At 50.0% G+C, this 22933-nt stretch overlaps 7 protein-coding genes across 7 annotated transcripts; 5 read left to right on the forward strand and 2 right to left on the reverse strand.

The window, feature by feature from the left end:
• Window positions 1-118: 118 nt before the first annotated feature.
• Window positions 119-5633, forward strand: N7471_000972 (putative sister chromatid cohesion protein Mis4; the record flags this gene model as incomplete). The annotated part of the gene is made up of 4 exons (XM_057273693.1): window positions 119-278; window positions 340-529; window positions 582-718; window positions 775-5633. The coding sequence occupies 4 exons, from the start codon at window positions 119-121 to the stop codon at window positions 5631-5633; spliced, it is 5346 nt and encodes a 1781-aa protein (XP_057141872.1).
• Window positions 5634-6224: 591 nt separating this feature from the next.
• On the forward strand, window positions 6225-8536 carry N7471_000973 (putative NADH-ubiquinone oxidoreductase 64 kDa subunit; the record flags this gene model as incomplete). Its single annotated transcript, XM_057273694.1, has 5 exons — window positions 6225-7044; window positions 7106-7446; window positions 7504-7654; window positions 7709-8440; window positions 8520-8536. 5 exons carry the CDS (start codon window positions 6225-6227, stop codon window positions 8534-8536), a joined length of 2061 nt encoding a protein of 686 aa, XP_057141873.1.
• A 549-nt stretch (window positions 8537-9085) lies between these two features.
• Window positions 9086-10339, reverse strand: N7471_000974 (glucose-induced degradation complex GID8; the record flags this gene model as incomplete). The annotated part of the gene is made up of 4 exons (XM_057273695.1): window positions 9086-9595; window positions 9812-10007; window positions 10193-10272; window positions 10325-10339. 4 exons carry the CDS (start codon window positions 10337-10339, stop codon window positions 9086-9088), a joined length of 801 nt encoding a protein of 266 aa, XP_057141874.1.
• Window positions 10340-10761: 422 nt separating this feature from the next.
• On the forward strand, window positions 10762-12512 carry N7471_000975 (uridine kinase family protein; the record flags this gene model as incomplete). The annotated part of the gene is made up of 8 exons (XM_057273696.1): window positions 10762-10932; window positions 10997-11124; window positions 11180-11324; window positions 11379-11421; window positions 11469-11582; window positions 11642-11683; window positions 11738-11969; window positions 12029-12512. 8 exons carry the CDS (start codon window positions 10762-10764, stop codon window positions 12510-12512), a joined length of 1359 nt encoding a protein of 452 aa, XP_057141875.1.
• A 314-nt stretch (window positions 12513-12826) lies between these two features.
• On the forward strand, window positions 12827-15141 carry N7471_000976 (pre-rRNA-processing protein ESF1; the record flags this gene model as incomplete). Its single annotated transcript, XM_057273697.1, has 2 exons — window positions 12827-12977; window positions 13055-15141. The coding sequence occupies exons 1-2, from the start codon at window positions 12911-12913 to the stop codon at window positions 15139-15141; spliced, it is 2154 nt and encodes a 717-aa protein (XP_057141876.1). The 5' UTR covers window positions 12827-12910.
• A 1201-nt stretch (window positions 15142-16342) lies between these two features.
• On the forward strand, window positions 16343-19951 carry N7471_000977 (uncharacterized protein; the record flags this gene model as incomplete). The annotated part of the gene is made up of 1 exon (XM_057273698.1): window positions 16343-19951. The coding sequence occupies one exon, from the start codon at window positions 16343-16345 to the stop codon at window positions 19949-19951; it is 3609 nt and encodes a 1202-aa protein (XP_057141877.1).
• Window positions 19952-20317: 366 nt separating this feature from the next.
• N7471_000978 (putative sugar hydrolase) lies at window positions 20318-22926 on the reverse strand (the record flags this gene model as incomplete). Its single annotated transcript, XM_057273699.1, has 6 exons — window positions 20318-21454; window positions 21526-21803; window positions 21866-22521; window positions 22589-22652; window positions 22709-22823; window positions 22894-22926. The coding sequence occupies 6 exons, from the start codon at window positions 22924-22926 to the stop codon at window positions 20318-20320; spliced, it is 2283 nt and encodes a 760-aa protein (XP_057141878.1).
• Between the last annotated feature and the right edge of the window lie 7 nt (window positions 22927-22933).

Consider the following 22933-nt stretch of genomic DNA (forward strand, 5'->3'; position numbering starts at 1 on the left):
TTTTCATTATTTAAATGATCTAGGGATGTCATAAGGCGCCTGTCTTCTTTGCCATGTCTCTACCAGGAGCATGTCAACCTTGTGACACGCGCCTACTTCTTTTGACTTAACCGCGACCATGGACCAAAATGGACGACCGGCCATCCAGGTGGTCGTCAACGGCCATGATCAAATGCCACCATATGGCTCCAATATGCAGTTTCAGAATCAAAGGCCGCTATCTGTGGATGAAGCACTACAGTACTCATCCATGTCCAGCGCGCCTGTATTTGGTCTCGGTTCGTCTGTTCTCTTTATCTCTTCAATTCTGCTCAATTTACTGACAGCTTGTATGCACAGACTGTATCCTACGCCCCGATGTTGGTCGACCTTCAAATACCACTTCTATAAACCATGTCCTCCAAGAAGGCCGCAAAACACTGGGTGAACTTGACACGGAAATGCAATCTGGACCGGACGAGTCTAGTCGTTTAGAAACGTCTCGAGAATATATCCAACAGTTGCTGGATGGAGACCAGCTAACAGAATTGTAAGGAAACTTGAAGTCTTTGAAGCGCATTTAACTCATTTGGATTCCATAGCAAATTCAAGCTTCCTCGGGTTCCTACACGAAGTCAACAGTTGCGCCCAAACGATCCTGACGGTGTGACTTCCGGTCCCAACAGCCTTGGTTCCTTCGCACGTATGATGCTTAACTCTACGGACATTGCATTCAGATGTAAGCCCTAAGATACCACGGACGTTTGTACATAGTCAATTAACTGACGACCGCAGATCCCGAAGCACCCTCAAAGACAAAACCCGAAAATAAAGACATCACACCGAAGACAGCTGCTTCATTGAATCAGCGCGCATACGTTGCGAACAAATCGAACTCGGCATCTTTGTCAGCCTCTTTTGAGCAGAATCGTCCTCCTACATCGAGCCAACTATCCGTCGTTATTCCAATCAAACCCGTACCTCAACACGGCGATTACGCGAATGCGAAGAAGGTCCAATCTAAAGCCCATGGCCAAGACGCTATGGTGGCGGTGCGACTCAGGGACCAAAAAGAAGAAGCAGATGCAGCCTTGCAAAAACTTCAAGATCTTCTTCACGAGGTTTTTGAAGCAGAAGATCAAATCGAACCCGATACTTCGACGCCCCCAACTTCTGACACACCGAACCCCATTTTCGTGAACCCAACATCTTTAGAAGTGCATGGGTTGATACTATCATCTGATGCTCACACTCGCCTTCAGAAAGCCCTTCGGAAAGTTGCAGGGTTTGACCGACTCCAGGACATACCGTCTGATTACCTCAACCGCATTCAAAAATTGTGCGAAAAGCCAATCATTGCTGCACAATCCCCCGACATAGGCTTAGGGGATTCATTCAGTGAGCTTGAGTCCCAGGAGTGGCTGGGTAAGATCGAGGATGTGTTGAACGCACTATTTGCAATCGGAACGCTGCTGCAGACGATGTCTGGGCGTCAGACGGAGCGAGATCTTTGTCCAGAAGATCTCATCGAGGCCATTCCCACCGTTCTCAATCAACTATTTGACCATTGCATTATTCCCGCAGTGGAATCGCGTCCTGGTGGCAAAGACGGCCAGCACTTCCACTTCTTCTCGGCCCAGAAACGGATCATCGGCACTCTTGTTCACCAGAGCAAGAAAGTTCTCACTCTTTTTGCAGACTTTTTGTCTCGCATTGATGTCTCCGAGGGGACGATCACGGCCGCAGAATTCTTTGCTGCAAAGCTAATATTTGTGGAAAATGCGCACAACGACAAAGACTCTACTTTAGGATACCAGAAGTACGAGCCTGCTAGGCGTGGTGCGATGGATGTGCTTGCAAAGGTGTTTTCCAAATACCCTGAGCAGCGACCGTTCATTCTGGATGAGATTCTGGTCTCATTGGAGAAACTCCCCACTACACGTCAGAACGCCCGGCAGTTCAAAGTTGCAGATGGAAAAAACATCCAACTACTCACCGCACTAGTCCTGCAGCTTGTTCAGACAACTGCGTTGGAAACACCTTCGCGATCGAAGGCGAAACGTCGAATCAAAGCACAAGCCGATGACGACGACGAGCTTATGGGCGATGGCGAGGACCATGCCAATGGTGAGTCTGATGACGGCGAGTCAGACGAATCGTTGGAACGCCTAGCAAACAAGACCAACCGACTCTACGACAATGCCATGCGCTCCGCACAATACATTGTGAACTTCATCGTTCAGCGTGCTATGAACTCGACGAAAACTGGTGACCAGCCATACCGGAATATTCTGGATCTTTTCACTCAGGATCTGATCAATGTACTGGGCTCGGCTGATTGGCCGGCTGCAGAACTGCTTCTCCGGATCTTGGCCTTGCGCATGATTCAAATCACCGACCAAGATAAAAGCGCGGCGACGGCGAAGAGCATGGCACTTGAGCTTCTTGGCTGGATGGGTTCTGCTATCTCAGATCTGATAGCAACCGCTCAGCACATGCTCCCGGCTCTGGAAGATTCCGACAGTGAATTGACTGATTACCTCAAACAACAATTCGAAGAATTTTCTTCTGGCGCACTGCATCACCAAGACCTCATCACTCCAACGGGTCCATATAGGATTGCACTCGAGCACCTTTTGCAAGACAAGAATTCAGACAATTGGCAACTGACCAGCGCGCGGGGCTACTACTTGGCTCAATGGGCCAAAACAGCCTGCGCCCTATACTATAACTCCGAGGATCAGGAAGAAATTGCCCACGACGAGGTGACTGATGATTTGGTTACTCTTTTAACAAGATCCTTCTCGGACCCACGCTGGTTGGAGACCCATAAAGAATTCGACAAAATTCCAAACGTGCATGGAAAGTTTGCCTATATCCTCACGGTCTTGAATTCCAACTTTGGCAAAGCATTCGACACCATTCTCAAAGTTCTTTTGGCCTCTTTCCTTGGTGACTCGGCCAAGGTTCGCAGCCGCAGCTTGAAGAGTGTCATCTACATGCTGGAGAAAGACCCGAACCTTCTTGACAGAGATCCTTCGGTTTTGCGCGTAATACATCGGTGTACAACAGATGCCTCACCCATGGTTCGAGACTCTGCGTTACAGTTGATCGGACAATGCATTGGTTTGAAACCTAAGCTCGAAGAAGAAGGATGTCGAAGCATTTTAGCCTGTGCAGCTGATCAAACAGCTGGTGTCCGGAAACGCTGCATCGGGCTTTTGAAGGAACTTTACCACAAAACGTCTCGAAAGGAATTGAAGCTGGCCATTCTCGACAGTTTCCTCCAGCGCACAGGCGACCTTGAGGAGAGCGTGGCGTCTTTGGCTCGCCAAACCTTTGAAGAAATATGGCTCGTTCCATTCCATGAATCTATTGATTCCTCGTCCGAAGGGCCAAAACTGAAAATGGCTCTCGGAGAGCAGGTAGGCCTCATCGTTGGCCTGACCGAGCGCAGTGAAACTGCCCTGGAGTCTCTTAGCGTCTGTTTGAAAGCGGTTCTTTCGGACAAATCCAAGTCCGCAACATTGAACTTCAAAGTTTGTAAGGCGATGGTCTCTACCATGTTCCAGAGACTTGTGGAGGACTCAGATGGATCTAGCAAGGAATTCCAACAAGCTCTTTTACAGACGATCACTGTCTTTGCCAAGTCGAATGCGAAGCTATTTACCCCGGATCAGCTGGAGGCCCTACATCCTTACATCGGACACCTTTCTACCGCAGATGATCTTTTCATATTCCGATCTGTTGTGGTTATCTATCGCTGCGTGCTGCCATTTTTATCATCGTCCCACAACACCCTTCTGAAAGAAGTGCAAAATGACCTTTTCAAGAGTGTTGCTAAGCTCGCCCGCTCGGAGTTGAACGAAGTCATGGCTTGTTTGTGGACCATCAACAGTGTTCTGCAAAATACGAACAGACTGGTGAAGTTGACAGTTTCAGTACTGAAACCATTGCAACAGTATAAGAGTGTTGATCTCTCCTTGACTACACATGCTGCAATTCTGGCCCGTGCCAAGAGTTATATTCGTATTGCAGGTTGTGTTGGGCGGCATTGCGATCTTGAAAAGTATGCATCTCATTTCAAGAGTGAATTTCCCACCTGGGCCGGTGGCTCAGTTGCAGGGCTGATGGTTGACTCTATTATTCCCTTCACTGCATCGAATTCGCCCTTTGAGTTGAGGGTCATGGCTCTCGAAAGCCTGGGATCTATATGCCAGTCTTGGCCTGGTCAATTCGGCAGAGAACGCACACGGCAGACTTTCGCTCAGGCTTTCAAGGAAGATGCCCCAAGCCTACAAAACATCGTTCTCCGATCTTTTGCAGACTTCTTTGCCATCCATGAAGGCAAGTCCGAAAAGGCCGTCATGCCAACTGCAGAAGCCGCCGCCCAGGAAGACACCACCAGATTGGGTGGTTCTTTGAGAGCTAGCGACAATGATGGCGCTGCTGCTTTGATCGCCCAACACTTCCTCTCAAACATGCTTCAGGTGGCACAATCGCGCCAGGATACTTATTCATTGACTGCCATTGAACTTATTGCGAGTATCAATAGGCAGGGCTTAGTGCATCCAAAGGAATGCGCGGGCGTTCTCGTCTCTCTGGAGACTTCTACAGTCCCTGCAATCGCGAAAATCGCATTCGACACGCACAAAATGCTACACCAACAGTACGAATCCATGTTTGAGCGAGAATACATGCGGGCTGTGCAAGAGGCGTTCTATTACCAGCGTGATATTGTTGGCGACTCCAATGGCGCTAATGCTCGGCCTTATGTCTCGAAGCTCGCGCCATTGTTCGAGATTGTCAAAATCAGCAACAGCCGTTACCAGAAAAAGTTCCTCGCGAACCTTTGCTCCAAAATCAACTTCGAACCGAAGAAATTGGATGTAACTGGTAACCCCCCAGAACATCTTCTACTAGCACGTTTCATCTCCCAAAACCTGGCATATTTTGACTACGGTCAATTGGCTGAAGTGGTGCCCACCATTGCGTGTATGGAGCGCATCGTTTCTTCGACCGGCACTATTATTGCACACGCGATTGAGACGGACATATCCCCCACCCCGATTGGCCCGCCTCAGATGGATGCAAATGCCTCAAATGACATGATGACAGGGTTTGCGCCTGAGATGTCTCAATCGACAATCATACCGCGGCAAACTAACCCTGCGACTTTGAGATTGTTTGCAACTGCTGCTGCATCGTTGTCAATGCTCTGGGAAGCTCGAACTCACCTTCGTCGTCTCTACGGAGTCAATTCCCACAGCAAGAACAAAGAAGGGAAACCTGCAACGAAGGAGCTCAACAAAACTGCCACCAAGGTGCACGGTGTGACCGGTGACAAATTCTGGGAGGCCATTGCCAGAAATATGACAGCCCTGGACAGCGAGGAAGCGATGCACCAGAAGTGTCGAGACTTTGCAACCCTACTCTCCATCGACGAGGAGTTCAGGGTAGATGGAGACGAGGACGCAGAAGGGGACAGTCTGGACGCCGTCGGAGATATCGACGAGACGGTGGCTCCTCGGCCCATGAAGCGCAAGAGCTCCGTCTCCAGCTCAAACCTCAGCAAGCGACCCAAGGGCCGGAAGAGTTCAACCGGAAAGAAGAAGTCTAGCGCTGAGCCGGACGAGGACCTGGATTGGGATTGATTTCGCGTATCCACATCATCCATCATACAGGGAAATCTTTTTTTTATTATTTGCATGTCAAGCGAGGTCGGCGTTTATTTATTTTCCTTTGCACATGAAGCATTCCACGGGGAATGGCTATTTTATTTTTATTTTCAAGATCGAGATGGGTGGTTGCTGTGTTTATGCTCTTTTTCATACATGTTCTGAGCTTGAGGCTTTCCTCGAGCTCGGCCCGATATCCACTCCCATTAGTTATGGGTATATAATAGAATTCCACGGATTCATTTCCATTGGTACACACAAGAGTGGCTTATCTAGATATAGTTGTCGGTGAATCTACAACGGAGCCCGGAGCTGTCGTATGAGTCCAAAGTTTTGATGCCGGGTTCCCGAGTAGCTCCTGACACGTGACCTATTTTAAGATGACGTCGCTGGTAATAGTTGGCGTCGTATCCTTGTCCTGGGTCATAACTTTTGTGAGATAGAGTCTTTTTTTGTTTTAGATTGCTTCAAGGACGCTCGTTATTTGAGTGCATACGGACGGACCATGAACTGCTTCGTCTCTTTCTTCCATCGCTGAACATCCTCTACACAAGCTTCCCTTCTGTTATGACAATGCTGAACGCGATGCTGCGCCGGACCCGTGCGGACGGCGCTGCGCTGAAGTCAATGGGGTCATTACCAGGCCGAATTCATGCCTCGAAGGCATTGTTTACGTCCCGCCAACCACTATCCCGCTCCTTACACACTCCGCGTCGGCGACCAGCCCCCCAATGGCGAGCCTTGGCGCCGGTCTCGATGCCGATCCGATTCAAATCAGAAATCGCAGCCAAAGTCGAACCTTTGAAACGATCCCGTACTATTACTGCTATATTCAAGGTGTTTACATTCTGCGGGTTCTTCATAATAACCACCGGCGCTGTGATCGTCGCCTTCTTCGTCTACGATGCTAGTACATACCGTGAAGCTGCCAGTGGGATGGATATCCCGGTCTCGGAATTGGCTCTCAATCCTCGACTCGGAGGCCCGAAGAACTTGCCCATCGCCGATGTGCTAATTGGCGACTATGACTCGGAGGAGATGCTTCGGCAGAAGGATAAGCCTCGTCTGGTTATCCTGGGAACGGGCTGGGGTAGCATCGCGCTCCTTAAGAACTTGAACCCTGCCGATTACCATGTTACTGTTGTATCCCCTACTAACTATTTCCTGTTTACTCCCATGTTACCTTCTGCAACGGTTGGAACTTTGGGTCTTCGGTCCCTGGTTGAGCCTGTTCGGCGTATCATTGACCGGGTTAATGGTCACTTCGTTAAGGCTTCCGCGGTTGATGTCGAATTCTCCGCGAAGCTGGTGGAAGTGTCCCAGGTTGGCCAAGATGGTCAGACAAAGAACTTCTATCTTCCATACGACAAGCTTGTTATCGGAGTCGGTATGTTGTGCCAATCGCAAGCAGGTTCACGTTCAAACATATTGACATTTCTATGTACTAGGATGTGTAACAAACCCACACGGTGTGAAAGGCCTTGAAAACTGTAACTTCCTGAAGACGATTGATGATGCTCGTCAAATCAAGAACAAGGTTCTTGAGAATATGGAGCTAGCATGTCTCCCCACTACCTCTGATGAAGAGCGCAGACGCCTGCTGTCCTTTGTGGTGTGTGGAGGTGGCCCAACCGGTGTTGAATTCGCTGCCGAGCTGTTCGATCTCCTAAATGAAGATCTGCTTCATTCTTTCCCTCGCATTGTACGAAACGAGATGTCTGTCCACATCATCCAAAGTCGAACCCACATCCTGAACACTTACGACGAAGCACTCTCTAAGTATGCCGAGGTATGTTTTCTCCACATCTGAAACCCTCGGAACTGTTCTGATATTAACGCCTTGTAGGGTCGATTCACTCGCGATGGCGTTGAGGTGTTGACCAACGCCCGTGTCAAGGAAGTCCGTGGCGATCGGGTTCTTTTCTCCCAGGTGGAAGACGGCAAGACCGTTGTAAAAGAAATCCCAACTGGATTCTGCTTGTGGTCCACTGGAGTTGGTTAGTGCACTAACACCATTACTTAATGTACTGGATCTAACAACATCGTTTTAGCCCAAGCCGAAATCTCAGAAAAACTCTCTAACAAACTGGAAGGCCAAAACAACAAGCACGCTCTCGAAACCGACTCCCATCTCCGCGTGATTGGCGCTCCCTTAGGCGATGTCTACGCAATCGGCGATTGCTCAACAGTCCAGAACAACATCGCAGACAACATCATCAGGTTCCTCCGCACCGTTGCCTGGGAGAAAGGTCGTGACCCCGAGAAAGTGCACCTCACTTTCTCCGAATGGACCGAATTCGCCACTCGGGTTAAGAAACGCTTCCCGCAAGCCTCGAACCATCTCCGTCGTCTGGATCTGCTCTTCGAGCAGTACGACATTGACCACTCCGGCACTCTCGACTACGGCGAGCTGTCCGAGCTCCTGCACCAGATTGACACCAAGCTCACGTCCCTGCCTGCCACTGCCCAACGCGCCAACCAGCAGGGCGTGTACCTGGGCCGTAAACTGACCAAGATTGCCGCCTCTCTTCCCGGTCTCAAGGCCAACGAGATCGACTACGGTGACCTCGACGAGGCTGTCTACAAGGCATTTAAGTATAGGCACCTCGGAAGCTTGGCATACATCAGCAACGCTGCTGTGTTTGACTTTGGTGGTATGAGCTTCAGTGGCGGTGTCATTGCTATGTATCTTTGGCGTAGTATCTACTTCGCCGAGAGTGTTAGCTTCCGCACGCGGTGTATGCTAGCCATGGATTGGGCCAAGAGAGCGCTCTTTGGAAGAGGTATGTCTTTTTTTTTTTTTTTTTTTCCTCCATCAACAGTCATCAACAGTCGTGCTTTGCTAATGCTTTTATTCTCCAGATCTCATGAGCTTCTAAAGCCAGGAAGGCAATGCTGCGTCCCATTTATGTTCTTATCATTGATTGATCTAGAGGCATTTGATTGATTTTCTTTTCGATATTCTGCAGTGAGTGAGTCCGGGGGTATTTTGGTTGCTTTAAAACTCGTCCATAGATGTTGCTTTTGTTGCTTCTTTATTAGTTTCCATAGCCACGCTTGGTTCATATTTGCGGGTTGATTTATTGTGTGGGAGAGCTCTTTCTTTTGTTGCTGCATACATGCATTGTTTGTATCGATTCCACCAGTCTTTTTCACATATAATAAAGTGATATTACGCTACAGAAGTACCATGTCCAGGACAAAGGAAGGTACGTGACCACAATCAAGATTAAAAAGCCAATTGTATTGCAATGGGTTGAAACGCCCATATTGGAGCTAGCGAAATACCATCGCCTGAACACCTTGAAATATGGATCCAAGACGCCACGCTAGAAGAGCAAAGACGAAAAAAAAGGAGATCTTCTGCCGTGACAGGACAGGGGGAATCTGGCTGACAATCAAGGCCAGCTTGAAAGGAAAGTTGAGAATTAAGAGATCATTGTGTCAAGGTCGCTGTTGTTCGACATCAATGTGTCACGGATGTTAGTAGCAAGGTCATTACTGTTACTGTTTTCGTGAGAATCGCCGACCAAGCCAATGTCCAGGGTATCTGGGATGTCTTTTTTGGCCTCTCGTGCCTTTTGCTCGGCGTATGCCCGGGTCTTCACAAGATTGCGCAGCCGGGCCTCTTTACGAGCGCCCTGGTTCTGCAGAATTGCCTCGTTGACTCGGGTTGCGATTTCTTTACGAAGCGCAGGGTCCAGGAGCGACGCAAGCGAGGGGGCGAGTTTATCACTGGGGAAAATCAAAAGGGCAAGGGTCATCTCGAGATCCGCCAAGAACTGAGGGTTTGTAGGGGCGCGCGGTGCAAGTTGTGCCGTCGCAAAGTCCAGGGCAGGAGTAATATCGCTACCAGGGGTGTCCATGCAGGTGCGGATCAACTCAACGAGCTGCAGACGCAGAAGGGAGAAGTGCAACGATGGGTCTTCGTCAAGGATCTATTGAAGTCTGGTTAGCCATGGCACTTGACATGAAATGTGTGATATGCTGGTGAGATTCAATATTTGGCAGTTGCTCATATTAAGGACTGAAGATGTTTGTTTTTCTGCAAATGTCCCCGAAGGGAGTTTAAGAGTGGTGCATGAAACTTGGTAAAATCATAGCAAGTGGGGCCAAGGGATGTGAAGTAAGACTAGTGGGAAAAACTTTCTTACCTGAGGGTTCAGCTCGTTGATTTTTTCAACGGCCGACTGGATATCACCAGAGTGAATCGCAGTGCGAATTTCCACCCGCTCTTGAATGGCTTCAAGATCCGTTCTGAGTTGGATGTTGGCCTCCACTGCGAATTTCTTCGCAGCAGCGGGATAGCCATTGGTGATGAGGTAATCCATGACCAAATAATTGATATCACTGCATTATAATTGTCAGTAACCATTGATGAAACGGATGAGTGAAAATTTTGCAGTGGTGACGTGAATCAGAAGGATAAGTCAAATTTGTTTCTCCTCACATGTTTTCAGAGAGATTCCCAACTTAATTTCAAGAACATCATGTCACGGTGGTGGGTAGGTGGGGATGGAACAGAGGTAACTCACGTTTTGGACGGCTTGACCTCCTCAAGCTTCCGCTCGAAGTGATGCCAAGTAGGCGTCGCAGTCGAGGGAGTGCGAGACATCTGCATAGTGTTAAAATGCCAGCAACCACGGGTGTCAAGCCGAGAAGCATACAAGATTAGCAGACATTATGAGCTAGATAGCCAGTCTTGAATCTGATCTGAAGCTATCCGTAAAGCTGGAAGGCAACCCGAGAGACGACGGCCATGGGGAAAGGCAAATCGCTTTGTGGGAGAAGACCGGGTTGAATGCGAAAGAGAAAAGGAATTGAAAAGCTCGCGGCGGAAGAAGTAGCTTAAGCGAAAATAATCCGCTAGGCCCAAGTGGGATGCTTACAAATATCTTACTCATCAGCACGTGATCAAACACAGCAATATTGGAACCGTCCAAGAAATCACCCTCGATTAACCCGCTTTGGGACTAGAATATTAGGTAATCTATCGTGGGCCCCCACCCGGGGCAGCTTTCAAGGTTCACATCGAAATCAGAGGGGTGGAGAGGGTTAAGATAACTACCTACAAAGTACAGTGTTGTATGTCGCGCACATAGACATGGAATCAATTTCCCCTTTATATTCTTCGTCCCCTGAAGTGCGATATTCTCCACCATGGCAGGACTTGAGCATTATTGGCATTGCTGGCAGCTCTGGCTCCGGTAAGAGTTCCGTGGCAATGGAGATTGTCAAGTCTCTGAACTTGCCGTGGGTGGTGATCCTTGTAATGGTACAGCTTGTGGCCTCTGGTGCATCTAAATTGAGACCCTCTTGTTCTAATGTATTCCATGCAGGACTCATTCTACAAAACCTTGACTTCCGAGCAACACCACAAGGCCCACGCAAATGAATATGACTTCGACTGCCCGGAATCGATTGACTTTGATATTCTAGTGGAGACCCTCCGTGATCTGAAGAAAGGGTAAATCTACTGTTCTTCCTAGAGTTCTCCTATTTGACCTGACTGGATGTCACAGAAAGAAAGCGAACATCCCAATTTACTCATTTTCTGAGCACCAGCGGCAGCCTAATACAACCACCCTCTACTCCCCTCGTGTGATCATTCTCGAGGGAATTTTGGCGCTCCATGATCCTAGAATCGTCGAGATGTTGGATGTGAAGGTATTATAGCTTCTTGCTATTATTGTGCTTATCGGTGCTAATTTGATGGCCTAGATCTTCGTTGAAGCAGATATGGATGTGTGCTTAGGTCGCAGGAGTGGGTTGCCTCAATCGTGCTACCTTGACCCCACTAACAGTATATAGTCTTGCGTGACGTCCGTGAGAGAGGGCGTGACATTGAAGGAATCATCAAACAATGGTTTGAATTCGTGAAGCCTTCTTACACTCGATTTGTGGAGCCTCAACGCCCTATCTCAGGTTGGTAGTCATATGGGTTTGCAAAGCGTTCGAGACTTTTTGTTAACTTTGAATCCTAGATATCATTATCCCGCGTGGCATTGAGAACACGACCGCTATCGGTATGCAATCCCCTGGAGCTACTGGTTTTGAGAGCTGTACACTAATTGATTTAGACATGGTGGTCAAACACATCCAACGCAAGCTGCAGGAGAAATCTGACAATCACACTGAAGCACTTCGCAAACTAGGTTTGGTTGCAGCTGAAGTAGAGCTGCCTCCAAACGTGCATGTCTTGCCTTCGACACCACAGTTTATTGGCATGAATACTATTCTGCAGACCCCAGAAACTGAGCAAGAAGATTTCATTTTCTACTTTGATCGACTGGTTTCGATCTTGATTGAAAAGTACTGCGCTCCCTCCCGAAATGCGCCCAATAACTACTTTACTGACATCACTGTCGCAGGGCCTTGGACATGACATCGTATGTATCCGCAAATGTGGAAACACCACAAGGGAGCACATACCTCGGTTTGCATCCCAAGGGTACCGTATCAGCCGTGGCTATCTTACGTGGAGGCTCTTGCATGGAGACCGCACTTAAGCGATCCATTCCCGACTGTCTTACTGGTCGTGTGCTCATCCAAACGAACGAGAGCAACGAGGAGCCAGAGTTGCATTATTTGAAACTTCCGTCGCAGATCGAGGAGCATGCAACTGTCATACTAATCGACTCTCAAATGTCCAGTGGAGGTGCCGCACTTATGGCTGTTCGCGTCTTGATTGATCATGGGGTGGAACAAGGGAGGATCGTTTTCGTAACTTGCGCAGCAGGTGAACGGGGCCTCAAAAGACTTACTGCCGTATACCCCAGGATCAATGTGATTGTTGGACGCATCGAAGAAGAGGGAGAACCGCGCTGGATAGAAAAGCGGTACTTCGGATGCTGAAACCTTCATTCATTTGTTCCTCCTCTTAAGTATATATGTTGATCCGCTCACTATGATTTATTTCCGAGACCAAGCATTGGGTTACTAGGATTGACACTTAGCAAGAGCATGCTTATACACACGTTGTATATTTACTCAAATCTAAGCAAACACCATTACAATTTATCTTGTCAAGTTGTCTTGCATGACAATGGCCTTGGAAAGTAAAAAAATAGACTTGCCGTTTTGAGAATACACGTGCCTGACCGCCCTGACTTCGGCGGGCAGAAAAAAGAAATAATTTATCGGTCTCGACTATTTTCACTTGCTGAATCCGACGATCTCTATTGATATTCAGGCATTGAAAATATTTTCCTGCGTGCTTGTGGTGTGCGAAGTGAAACTTCCCAGCTCTCACAATGGCAGGCTCAGACAAGAAAAAGTCCAAGGCTGGCAAGCCCAAAGGCGAAGTTGGTCCAGCGATCAGTACGTACAGTGGAAGCTTAAGACCTGTTTTCAGGAAATCCCATGACCATGATTACTGACTATTTGTGTCGCTTTAGCGGATCCTCGATTCGCGAGCATCCAGACCGATCCTCGCTACCGTCTTCCTAGCAAACGCCAGACTCATGTCAAACTCGATAAGCGCTTTGCGCATGTGCTAGACGATAAGGATTTCTCCAGCAACGCTCCTGTCGACCGCTATGGACGAAAGCTCAGAAAAGACGACACCAAGGAAAAATTGAAGCAGTTTTACCAGGTGGATGAGGATGAGGATGAAGATGAAGATGAAGACGAGGATGAGGACAGTGCCGACAACGACGAAGAAGTCCAGAAAGAATTGAAACGGGTCAACGCTGTCTCATATGATCCTGCCCGTGATGGCGGCTTTGAGTCCTCGTCATCCGAAGAAGAAAGCTCCAGCGAAGAGGAAGACGATGCGGAAGACGATGTGATTGAGTTCCCGGACCAGCAGCGGTCCGATGTACCGCTCGGCGAAGTGACGAATCGGATAGCTGTCGTCAACCTTGATTGGGAAAACATTCGTGCCGAGGACTTGATGGCAGTCTTCTCTAGTTTCCTTCCGTCTGGGGGACGGGTGCTGAACGCCACAGTCTACCCTAGCGAATTTGGAAAGGAGCGCATGGAGAGGGAGGAGGTTGAAGGCCCCCCGAAAGAGATTTTTGCTTCTGGGAAGAAAAAGAACATCAGAGACGATTCCGAAGAGGAGGAACTTGACTCTGATGAGGAGGAGGAGGAAATTAAGAAGTCCATGCTGAAGGCTGACGACGGTGAAGAATTCAACTCTACACAGCTACGCCGGTACCAGCTCGACCGACTGCGGTATTACTACGCCATTATCAAATTTTCATCAAAAGACGTCGCAAAGCATGTCTACGATCTGGTGGATGGTGCCGAATATCTCTCTAGTGCCAACTTCTTCGATCTCCGCTTTGTGCCCGAGGACACTGACTTCTCCGATGACAAGTCTCGGGACGAGTGTTCTCGGATTCCTGACGGTTACAAGCCTACTGAATTTGTAACGGACGCTTTGCAGCACAGCAAGGTCAAATTGACATGGGACGCGGACGACAAAACAAGAAAAGAAGCTCAGGCACGTGCCTTCCGGGGCTCACGCCAGGACATTGACGAAAACGACCTGAAAGCCTACCTTGGTAGCGATAGTTCCGAGAACGAAGATTCGGATGACGAGGACGGAGGCGTCGAAGTTGTCGATAATACTGCAGGAGAAGCTACGACCACAAAGCTATCCAAGAAAGAGGCCGAGAGACAGCGCATGCGTGCGTTGCTGGGTCTGAGCGCCGAGCCTACCCGCACCAAAGCGGAACGCCCCGTCGGCGAGATGGAGGTTACTTTCACGTCGGGCTTGGCTGGCGGCCATGGAAAGGATACTATCTTCGAAAATGAACCGGAGATCGAAGAAAGCACAATTGACAAGTACGTGCGGAAGGAGCGTGAGCGCAAAAAGCGCCGAAAGGAGAAACTCAAGGCTCCTAAGGCATCTGAAGAGGATGGCGCCGCAGCGGACAGTGAAGACAATGAAGCTGCTCCAGCCGAGGTGCCACAGGAAGAGGAAGAAGAAATGGGATTCAATGATCCCTTCTTTGATGACCCTGATGGAAAGGCTACAGCAGGTGCTCGACGCAAGGAGGAGAGGCGCAAGAAGCGTGAGGAACGTGCCGCCGAGGAAGCCGCGTCAGCTGCCCAACGGGCTGAGTTGGAGTTACTGATGGTAGATGACGAGAAGGTCAACATCAAGCACTTCGACATGAACGAGATTGAAAAGGCCGAGAAACAGGCCCGGAAGAAGGGCAAGGGCAAGAAGGGCAAGAAGGTGGAACCTGCTCAGGCAGATGACTTTGAAGTCAACGTCAGCGACCCCCGTTTCTCACGTCTGTACGACACACACGATTTCGCCATTGATCCTACCAACCCCCGGTTCAAGTCGACTTCCGGCATGAAGGCATTGTTGGACGAGGGCCGTAAGCGCCGACGTACTGGTGATGACGCGGAGGCTGAAGCGCCGACAGAGAGCCGGGATACCAAGAAGAAGCAGAAGAAATCTTCTAAGGAGTCTAGCTCTGAGGAGTTGAAGCGATTGGTGGCAAAAGTCAAGCGTTCTCACTGAGAGTATAGCAGAACTGAAATGACCTGGTAGTTAATATACACTGAAGTTCAATGAAAGAAATTGAACTGTGAAATATGATCTATTTTACATATGTACCATTGGCAATATGAAACTAGATACTGGTAACATGCTATCCAGAATGGTTGACAATCAATGTGACGTCTCGTGTCAACTTACTACCATGGGAAACGGAAACTGAAAATACGAAAAAGGACCGGCTGAAGGGCAGAACCACGTGGACAGAACAGCTTAGTAGTCAACATGAAGAGGGTCCTTTTCTTCTACCTAGGGTCGGGGTATTTACAAACATGATTACAAGGGCCTGTCGAGAGGTGTGGTATCTGGGGTTGCAGGCATGATGCTTGTATCACACGAGGTATGAGTGACGGTGTAGAGATGGCATGTGCCCATCATGAGTAATATTTGGGAGATAAAACATTTCCCTCCAATCCTAAATTCATGTCCGTCTCAAATCACACAAATCAGCGCCCCCCGAGTAACACGATTCCTTGTAAACCCGACTATACGGTGACACGAGGACAGTAGAGAATAGCGACATGTTGGCCAGTAGTAGTGATTGGTATGGGTATCATTGGATGCAGTTCCGATAGCCGGCAATACATGGTTAAGATAGGCTCTTCCTATGCCCCAAACTGTGTACCTCGTGATGCTTTCTAGGGCTGATTGCACCAGAGTCAGAGAATCAGATCCATAATAAAAGACCAAAAGGTCACTATCCCTGACCATAGATTATGAGGCTGAGATCATGTGACTCTACTCACCGCCCTTTCACGTTCCTCTCTACTGCCCCCCCGGTGGTTTCTCTGTTCAAGGAACTGGGTCCCTTAAGAAGCTCTGGGATTATTTCATTTGACTTCCTGGTTTCCTACACAATTCTGATACTGTGGAGTCCTCGTGGGTGCAAAGCCAAGTCCTAACTCCTAATTGCTGATCCCAAGCCCCACTGCTGCACCTCATCCCACCTTCCACTCCTCCCCTCTCATCATTCTGGATATTCTGAATTCCCTTCATCGTTTGATGATGATTCTTGCTTCGTTGAATTAAGCTATGGGTGGATGCAGCCTAGATATCCCTAGCTGCTTGATACCCATCATTACACCGCGTGAATTCGACCGGCCCGTTTTCTTTCCCCGTCCCTAAGTACCTGTTCTCTCTGTGGGTTTCCCCGTTCTCATTCACCATGCTTGGCCGACTCTTGAGTACCGCCGCGTCGACTCTGAACCCGGCGGCATACTCTGGACGAAGCAATGGAACGCCTCTTGAGTCTGTGACTGAAGAGGAACACACCTCCGGTCTTCTTTTCCCCGACGCCAGCCTCCTTCGACGTTCCAATACCCATGCCTTCCCATTACAGACGACCTTCAATTCCCCGAATGCCTCGACCGCTGGTGCATATGATGACCGCGGGGGAATGGAATTGGATCCAATCAAAGATTTTCGTGTGATTGTTGCACAAAATGCATTGGGCGACCGAGATGCATGTGTCTTACTTGACACTCGTGCTTCCGATTCACCCCCCGCCGGTCTAGGAATCGACCCACAAGGCAACGACCAGTCCGGTACTAGACATACTAGAGCAGCCTCAAGTCTTTCTCGTGGAACACGTCGCAATATTCTCACCCAATCATCCCTCGTCGAATCGAGTCCCCTCTCCGCAGCTGCAGATGCACGCAGGTCGACACCAGCCGGCCCGGGTGCTTTTTCCCGGGCTCGAGGCCGTAGCTCTACACTGGCACCACCGGGAACATGGCATGACCCTGGCCCACAGCGACACCCCTCCGACTCCAATGATACCGGCCTTCTGAACTGCATATTCGGCAGCAGCGCCTTCAGCTACCGGGGGTCGTCTACAAAAATGCACATAATTTCCGCTGATGAAAGCCCGGCAACTGGGGTGAGTGCATCACCTGCTGCCCGCAGTCCACTTTCCCGGGCATATACCACAGGGAGTCCCTCGGCTCCGATAGGACTAGCCCGAGGAGTGGACGACAAGCCACCTTCCAAAGTCACAGTTCTCTTGACTCGCATGTTTAGTGTGAATCTTCCCGAAGGAGCGGAAGCATCGGCTGAGCGACATGACTATGCCAATGCTCTCTACCAAGAGTCATTGCCCGAGATGGAGTTCCCATTCCCGGACGTTTCTAAGCGCAAGAAAATCAAGGAGAAGAAAACACCCATGTACGCGGTTGCAATTACGATTCAGATCCCCTTGCTGCCACGCAATACCGGACGTCCTGCATCAAGGTTTAGTACTCCAGGCCCAGACTCTCCTCGGCCAGGGTTTTCAAGCTCGCTGGATTCTGATCACCGCTGGCCGGGTGGATTTTTTGATGATAGCCTATCTTCTGCCTCGCCCCCGGCTAGCCTGGATGAGCGTCTGGACTTGTTAGTTGATCATTGGGACGTCATTACTCGTACACTCTCCCACCTCGAAAGACTTGTTCGCAACGAAATTCTCTTTCTTTTGAAGAAGGTGGACTCTTTATCCGGGCCACACCCAAAGCCTGTGAAGCCTCCCAATATGCAGCGGACCAACCAGACCATTGTGCATTTACCTGCCAACATTCTATCGGTTAATTCGAAGCTCAAAGAAGAAGCCATTCGCAGCTCCCGCCGGATCAGCCTTGCTCTTCAAACCCCATATGTGGTTACTGGACAAAGTCGTTGGGGCGTCTGGCGAGAGGAAGGCCGTTCAATTGTTCGTGGTCTGGGCGACAAAGAGCAGAACTTCTTCTTCCTAGTTGTTTTGACAGCATTTTTGGGAAATCACACCGAGTGGCTCAACAGCCTTGGCCCGGAGTGGTATCGTCGCCGCCATAACCAGCAAAACAAAGCTCAGCAGGATGGCGAACTCATTCTTGCAAACAGAACAGTCATTATATGCCCAGATAAGATGACTGCTCGTCGCCTCGTGTTCTTACTAGCCGCTTTCTTGCCCTCCAAACAACGCCTGGAGCCGTTACCTTCCCCTCTTAGACCTGGTACATCGGCCTCAATGCGTGCTATCTCTCAAAGCCCACCGACTGTGCCTGTCCTCCGCCAGGAATCCCTTCGAAGAGCGATTGAACGACGAGCTCGTGCTCAACGAATGATCATGGGCGATGCCGATCACCACCAGCGATCAGTGAGCGTTTCGTCTCAAGAGACAGCCCAGCGGTCGATCGATGGAGCTGAAATAACACCACCGGCGGAACACTCGGCCTCGGCGCGCAGAGGATCTGATGCTCGCTCCATCAAACCCCCCGGGGCAAACATCCATCCGAAGGATGCTCGAGCCATGAATACGAGCGGAGCAACTACTTCTATGATCACTCAGAGCAGCACTGTTCCTGTTCCTCATTTTACTTCTCAGCCAAGCCATTCCACCCAGGCTAGAACAGAGCGCAGCGCAGCCGCAGGCAACGATAGCCTAGCATCGGAGACTCTACTGAAGAGCCTTCAACGAAGTGACAGCTCTGCAGTAAGCACGGATGGCAGTGTTTCCTCAGCTGGAGGCCGCTGGGGGGGTATTTTCTCCGGTCTTTGGAGCTCCCGCCAAGGCTCATCTACCGAATGTAGCGAGCCATATTCCCCATCTGAAGCTCGCAGAAGGTCTGCCTCTACAATATCTGGTCCTGCTAGGCGCGGGTCAACTACTTTGACTCAAATGGTCAAGGAGGTCACAGAACATGAGGATGAGCATCGGCCCGAAACAGCTCCCAGTGGAAACATCTCAATTCCAACTGCTTTTGCCGCCGCTCCTCACAACACTGAGGCTGCCTCGCCAGAGCCATCATCACTCACCAGCCAAGTTCGGGAGTCGCCTTTGAAGTTGTCAGTCCGAGCAGAGGAAGGCGTGGTGGATGTTGACCTTCCACTTCCTGGTTTCATGTCACTTTCTTCATCCGGCGATTCGACTATTGCCTCGCCAAAGAAGACTCGAACCTCCGTCACCAGCATGGATGCAATTGCTTCTACACATAGCAGTGGCTCCGGATTTCCGGGTACCATGAAGGATAGCGATGGACCAACTGCCCATGTGGCTGGTTGGTTAAAATCCTTCCATGAGGATTTCTCGCTCCAAGCGGTCCGGCCTTATGCTTCTCTTGAAGCAGAAATCAAACAGGCAATGCGGGCTGAACCATCCCCATATATCCCCTCCACATCCGATGTGGACGGATCAGAGAAATGGGTAGATGTTGCAACGACTTTGATTGCAGACACCAAGGCTTCTACGGTGAAACGACTCCGCTTGCGACGCAAGATCATAGTGGGTCACAACTCTGGGGCTTCTCATACGCCTCCTTCCCCTGCCGACGCTACCCCCCGTGGATCTACTGGAGGTGCCTCGGCCTCACAATTCACCAGCTTCTTTTCCGGGCATGAGAAACCTCACAGCCCGGCCACTCAGGGTTTTGTGGAAGAGCGGTTCATCGAGGAGCCTGTGATGGATCTCGATGGAGTTCTAGTTGATGCTGTCGAGCGTGTCTTGGGACAGAGCGGTTACTCGTCAATGGCACAGTCACGTGCCCCTTCCCCTAACCGTGCTCGTAAAGCTGAAGACAAAGGCCCCTCTTCTAGAGGCGATGAAGCCCCTCCCCTTGAAGTACCTCGTGGTGAATGCCGCAAAATGGTGCTCGGAGCCCTCGAAGAAGTCGTCCGCCTTGTCACCGCCGAACATTGCCGTGAGGATGTGGACAGCACACTCGGGCTTGCCGACCGCGAGCGGAGAAGAGCACTATCAGGCGCTGATAATACATTGCGTGAAGGAATCCGAAAGTGGCTCCTTGACGTCGAAGAAGTTTGGTGATTCTGCTTTACCAAGCTTCGATTTCTTTACGTTTACTGATTGCATACCGATGCATATTGCACTCATGCATTGTTCTTTTTCTTCCCCTGCCCAATAGTTAGTGATTTGGTCTTGCCTGATATGGTACAAGACCAGCGCTTCGAGTTTTTGATTCCCTTTCTCTTGTTTACTTTTTCTTGCGTTTCTTGCTTTTTCGGCTTTGCCTCTTGCATTGCGACCTGTTTTGAATATGATACCCACCCACTTCATACTGAAGTTTAGTTCTGCTAGTGGGGGCTCTTCCCCTACGCTTTTAATATGACTCTTTGACCAATTTGATGCAAATGACATAGCTTCCATGAATTTCATTCTCTATTTGATACGAATCTAGGCAACATAAACCAATTTCACACTGTGACCACTTGCTTCAACCTTTCCATCCTCAGTAGGAGAAACTCGGACAGTCTTCAAGATCTCGTCTGATTGAGCCGAGTTGACAATTTCGACTGTAGTCTCAGCCCGCAGGCGCCCGTTGACTAGCAACTCAATTCCCTCCAAGGCATCATCCTCAGGGGCCTTGATCGTGGGATTGGTAACAGTAACAGAGCCAGGACGGATCAAAATTGGCATGGTATCAAAGTCATGAGTCTCCGTGTACCAACGACCAGATTCATAAGACTTGGAATGATCAAACCACGAGATCCATTTGCCAGCCTCATCATCAGGAGACGCAGGCACATAGAAAGTAACCTCACCCTCCTCCGTAAACACCGGTGCAACCAGCAAATTAGGTCCAAACATATACTGCGTATCAATAGCATATGTGTTAAGATCCTCAGGGAACTCCAAGAACAGCGGCCTCATAAGCGGCGTGCCGTTTCCATGGCCTTTCAGGGCCTCCTGCAGGATATACGGAGTAAGCAAGATCTTGCGCTTAACGCAGTCCCGCAGCACATCAGAGCAATCCTCTCCATAGATCCACGGCACACGGAACGAAGACGATCCATGCAGACGGGAGTGCGTCGACAGCAGACCAAACTGCACCCACCGCTTGTACAGTGCTGGTGGCGGCGTACCCTCGAATCCACCGATATCAGACGCCCAGAAGATATAACCAGACAGCATCAGGCTTAGTCCACCGCGCAGTGACTCAGCCATAGCCTCGAATGTGCTCTCGCAGTCGCCGCCCCAGTGAACTGGGTACGCTTGTCCGCCTGGTGCGGTACTGCGCGCGAACAGGAGACCCTGGTTGCGTCCGACACGATTGCTGAGTGTCTCGTATACGGTCTTGTTGTAGAGTAGAGCGTAGTAGTTGTGCATGCGCTCCGGGTCCGCGCCGTTGTGGTATTGCACGCCCTTGACTGGGATGCGCTCGGCGAAGTCGGTCTTGAAGCTGTCGACGCCCATCTCAACTAGTCGCTCTAGGTGCGTGTTGTACCACTTGCTGGCGGCGGGATTCGTGAAGTCAACGACGGCCATGCCGGCTTGCCACATGTCCCATTGCCATACTGAGCCATCGGTGCGCTATGGATTGTTAGTGGCTGTTTCTTCTAAAATCATCTTTTGTGTGCCACTGTCTCGGAACATGAACATACCTTGATGAAGTATCCGTTCTTCTTGCCCTCTTCAAACAATGGAGATGCCTGGGCGATGTACGGGTTGATCCAGACACTGATGCGGAGACCGCGCTCCTTGAGGCGCTTGAGATATCCCAACGCGTCCGGGAACATCTCCGAGTCGAAGTCGAAGTCGCACCACTGATAGGACTTCATCCAGAAGCAATCGAAATGGAAGACGCCCAGTGGGATGTCGCGGTCACGGAACCCATCAAGGAACCCAGTGACGGTCTCTTCATCGTAGTTGGTCGTGAAGCCTTTACAACAATGTTAGCTTCTTTCATCCTGCTTCCCAGAGCAACCGATATCCCAAACTCACTCGTAGTAAGCCAGAGGTTATAGCTCCACGACGGAACCAAGGCCGGTCTACCAGTCAAAGCAGTATACCGATTCAGAATGTCCTTTGGCGTAGCTCCATACACAACAAAGTACTCAATCTCCTCGCCAGGCACAGAGATATTGACGCGAGTCGTGCGCTCAGACTGCACCTCCAGACTAACTTTGCCGGGGTGATTGACGAAAACACCATATCCCTTCGAGCTGATATAGAAGGGGATATTCTTGTAGGCCAACTCAGACGAGGTACCGCCATCCTCATTCCAGATATCGATCGTCTGTCCGTTCTTGACCAGAGGTCCGAACCGCTCTCCAAGACCGTAGACTTTCTCGCCAACGCCGAGGTCAAGCCCTGTGAGCATGTATCCCTGGCGCTCGGCGTACATGCCGTCCTCGTAGCGATGTTTCTCAGTGCGCTGGTCGCGCACGTATCCGATAGAGCGGAACGATTGGCCGGTCAGTTTCTTACCGGCTGGAGACTGGAATTCTAGGCCCAGTTCATTGGCGGCGGTATTTACAGCCAGGTTGAGTGACCCGCTTGTGTAGTTGAGTTTCTTTTCGGCCTTGTCGTGCTGGATTTTGGTGTGTCCGGTGGTCTTGTTCAGGTGGTAGTGAGGACCGTTGTCATTTTGGCCCGCCCTTCATGTTGTTAGTGATTGCCAACACCAACATTGAGAGCTCCGGTTTGAGCTCTTGGGGTACTTACCAGTGGACAAGCTTCACGCCGATGATTCCCTCCACTGGCGAGGTGATCCGCGCGGAGACAGTTGCTGTATACTTTTGTTAGATTCTGGATTTCTATACCAAGGGAGGATTGAAAACGCACGCGAATTGAGGGTGTGTCCTCGGTGTGCCTGGAACTTGTTCAACAGCAGATTGGCTGAGTCGTCCTCAATTGAAAATCGCTCCACGTTGCTCATCCACTCGATGTTGACGCCCTCCTATACGATCCGATTGCATGTCAGTATTCATTCTATGACAACTTCATTAACCAGAAGCCAGGAAAATTACCTGCAGGCACCACATCCCGTCGGTGAACTTCATGTTGGGA

This window comes from Penicillium samsonianum, assembly GCF_028829775.1.
Source record: "Penicillium samsonianum strain IBT 33392 chromosome Unknown utg000001l_segment0_segment0, whole genome shotgun sequence".
Classification (NCBI taxonomy): Eukaryota; Fungi; Ascomycota; class Eurotiomycetes; order Eurotiales; family Aspergillaceae; genus Penicillium; species Penicillium samsonianum.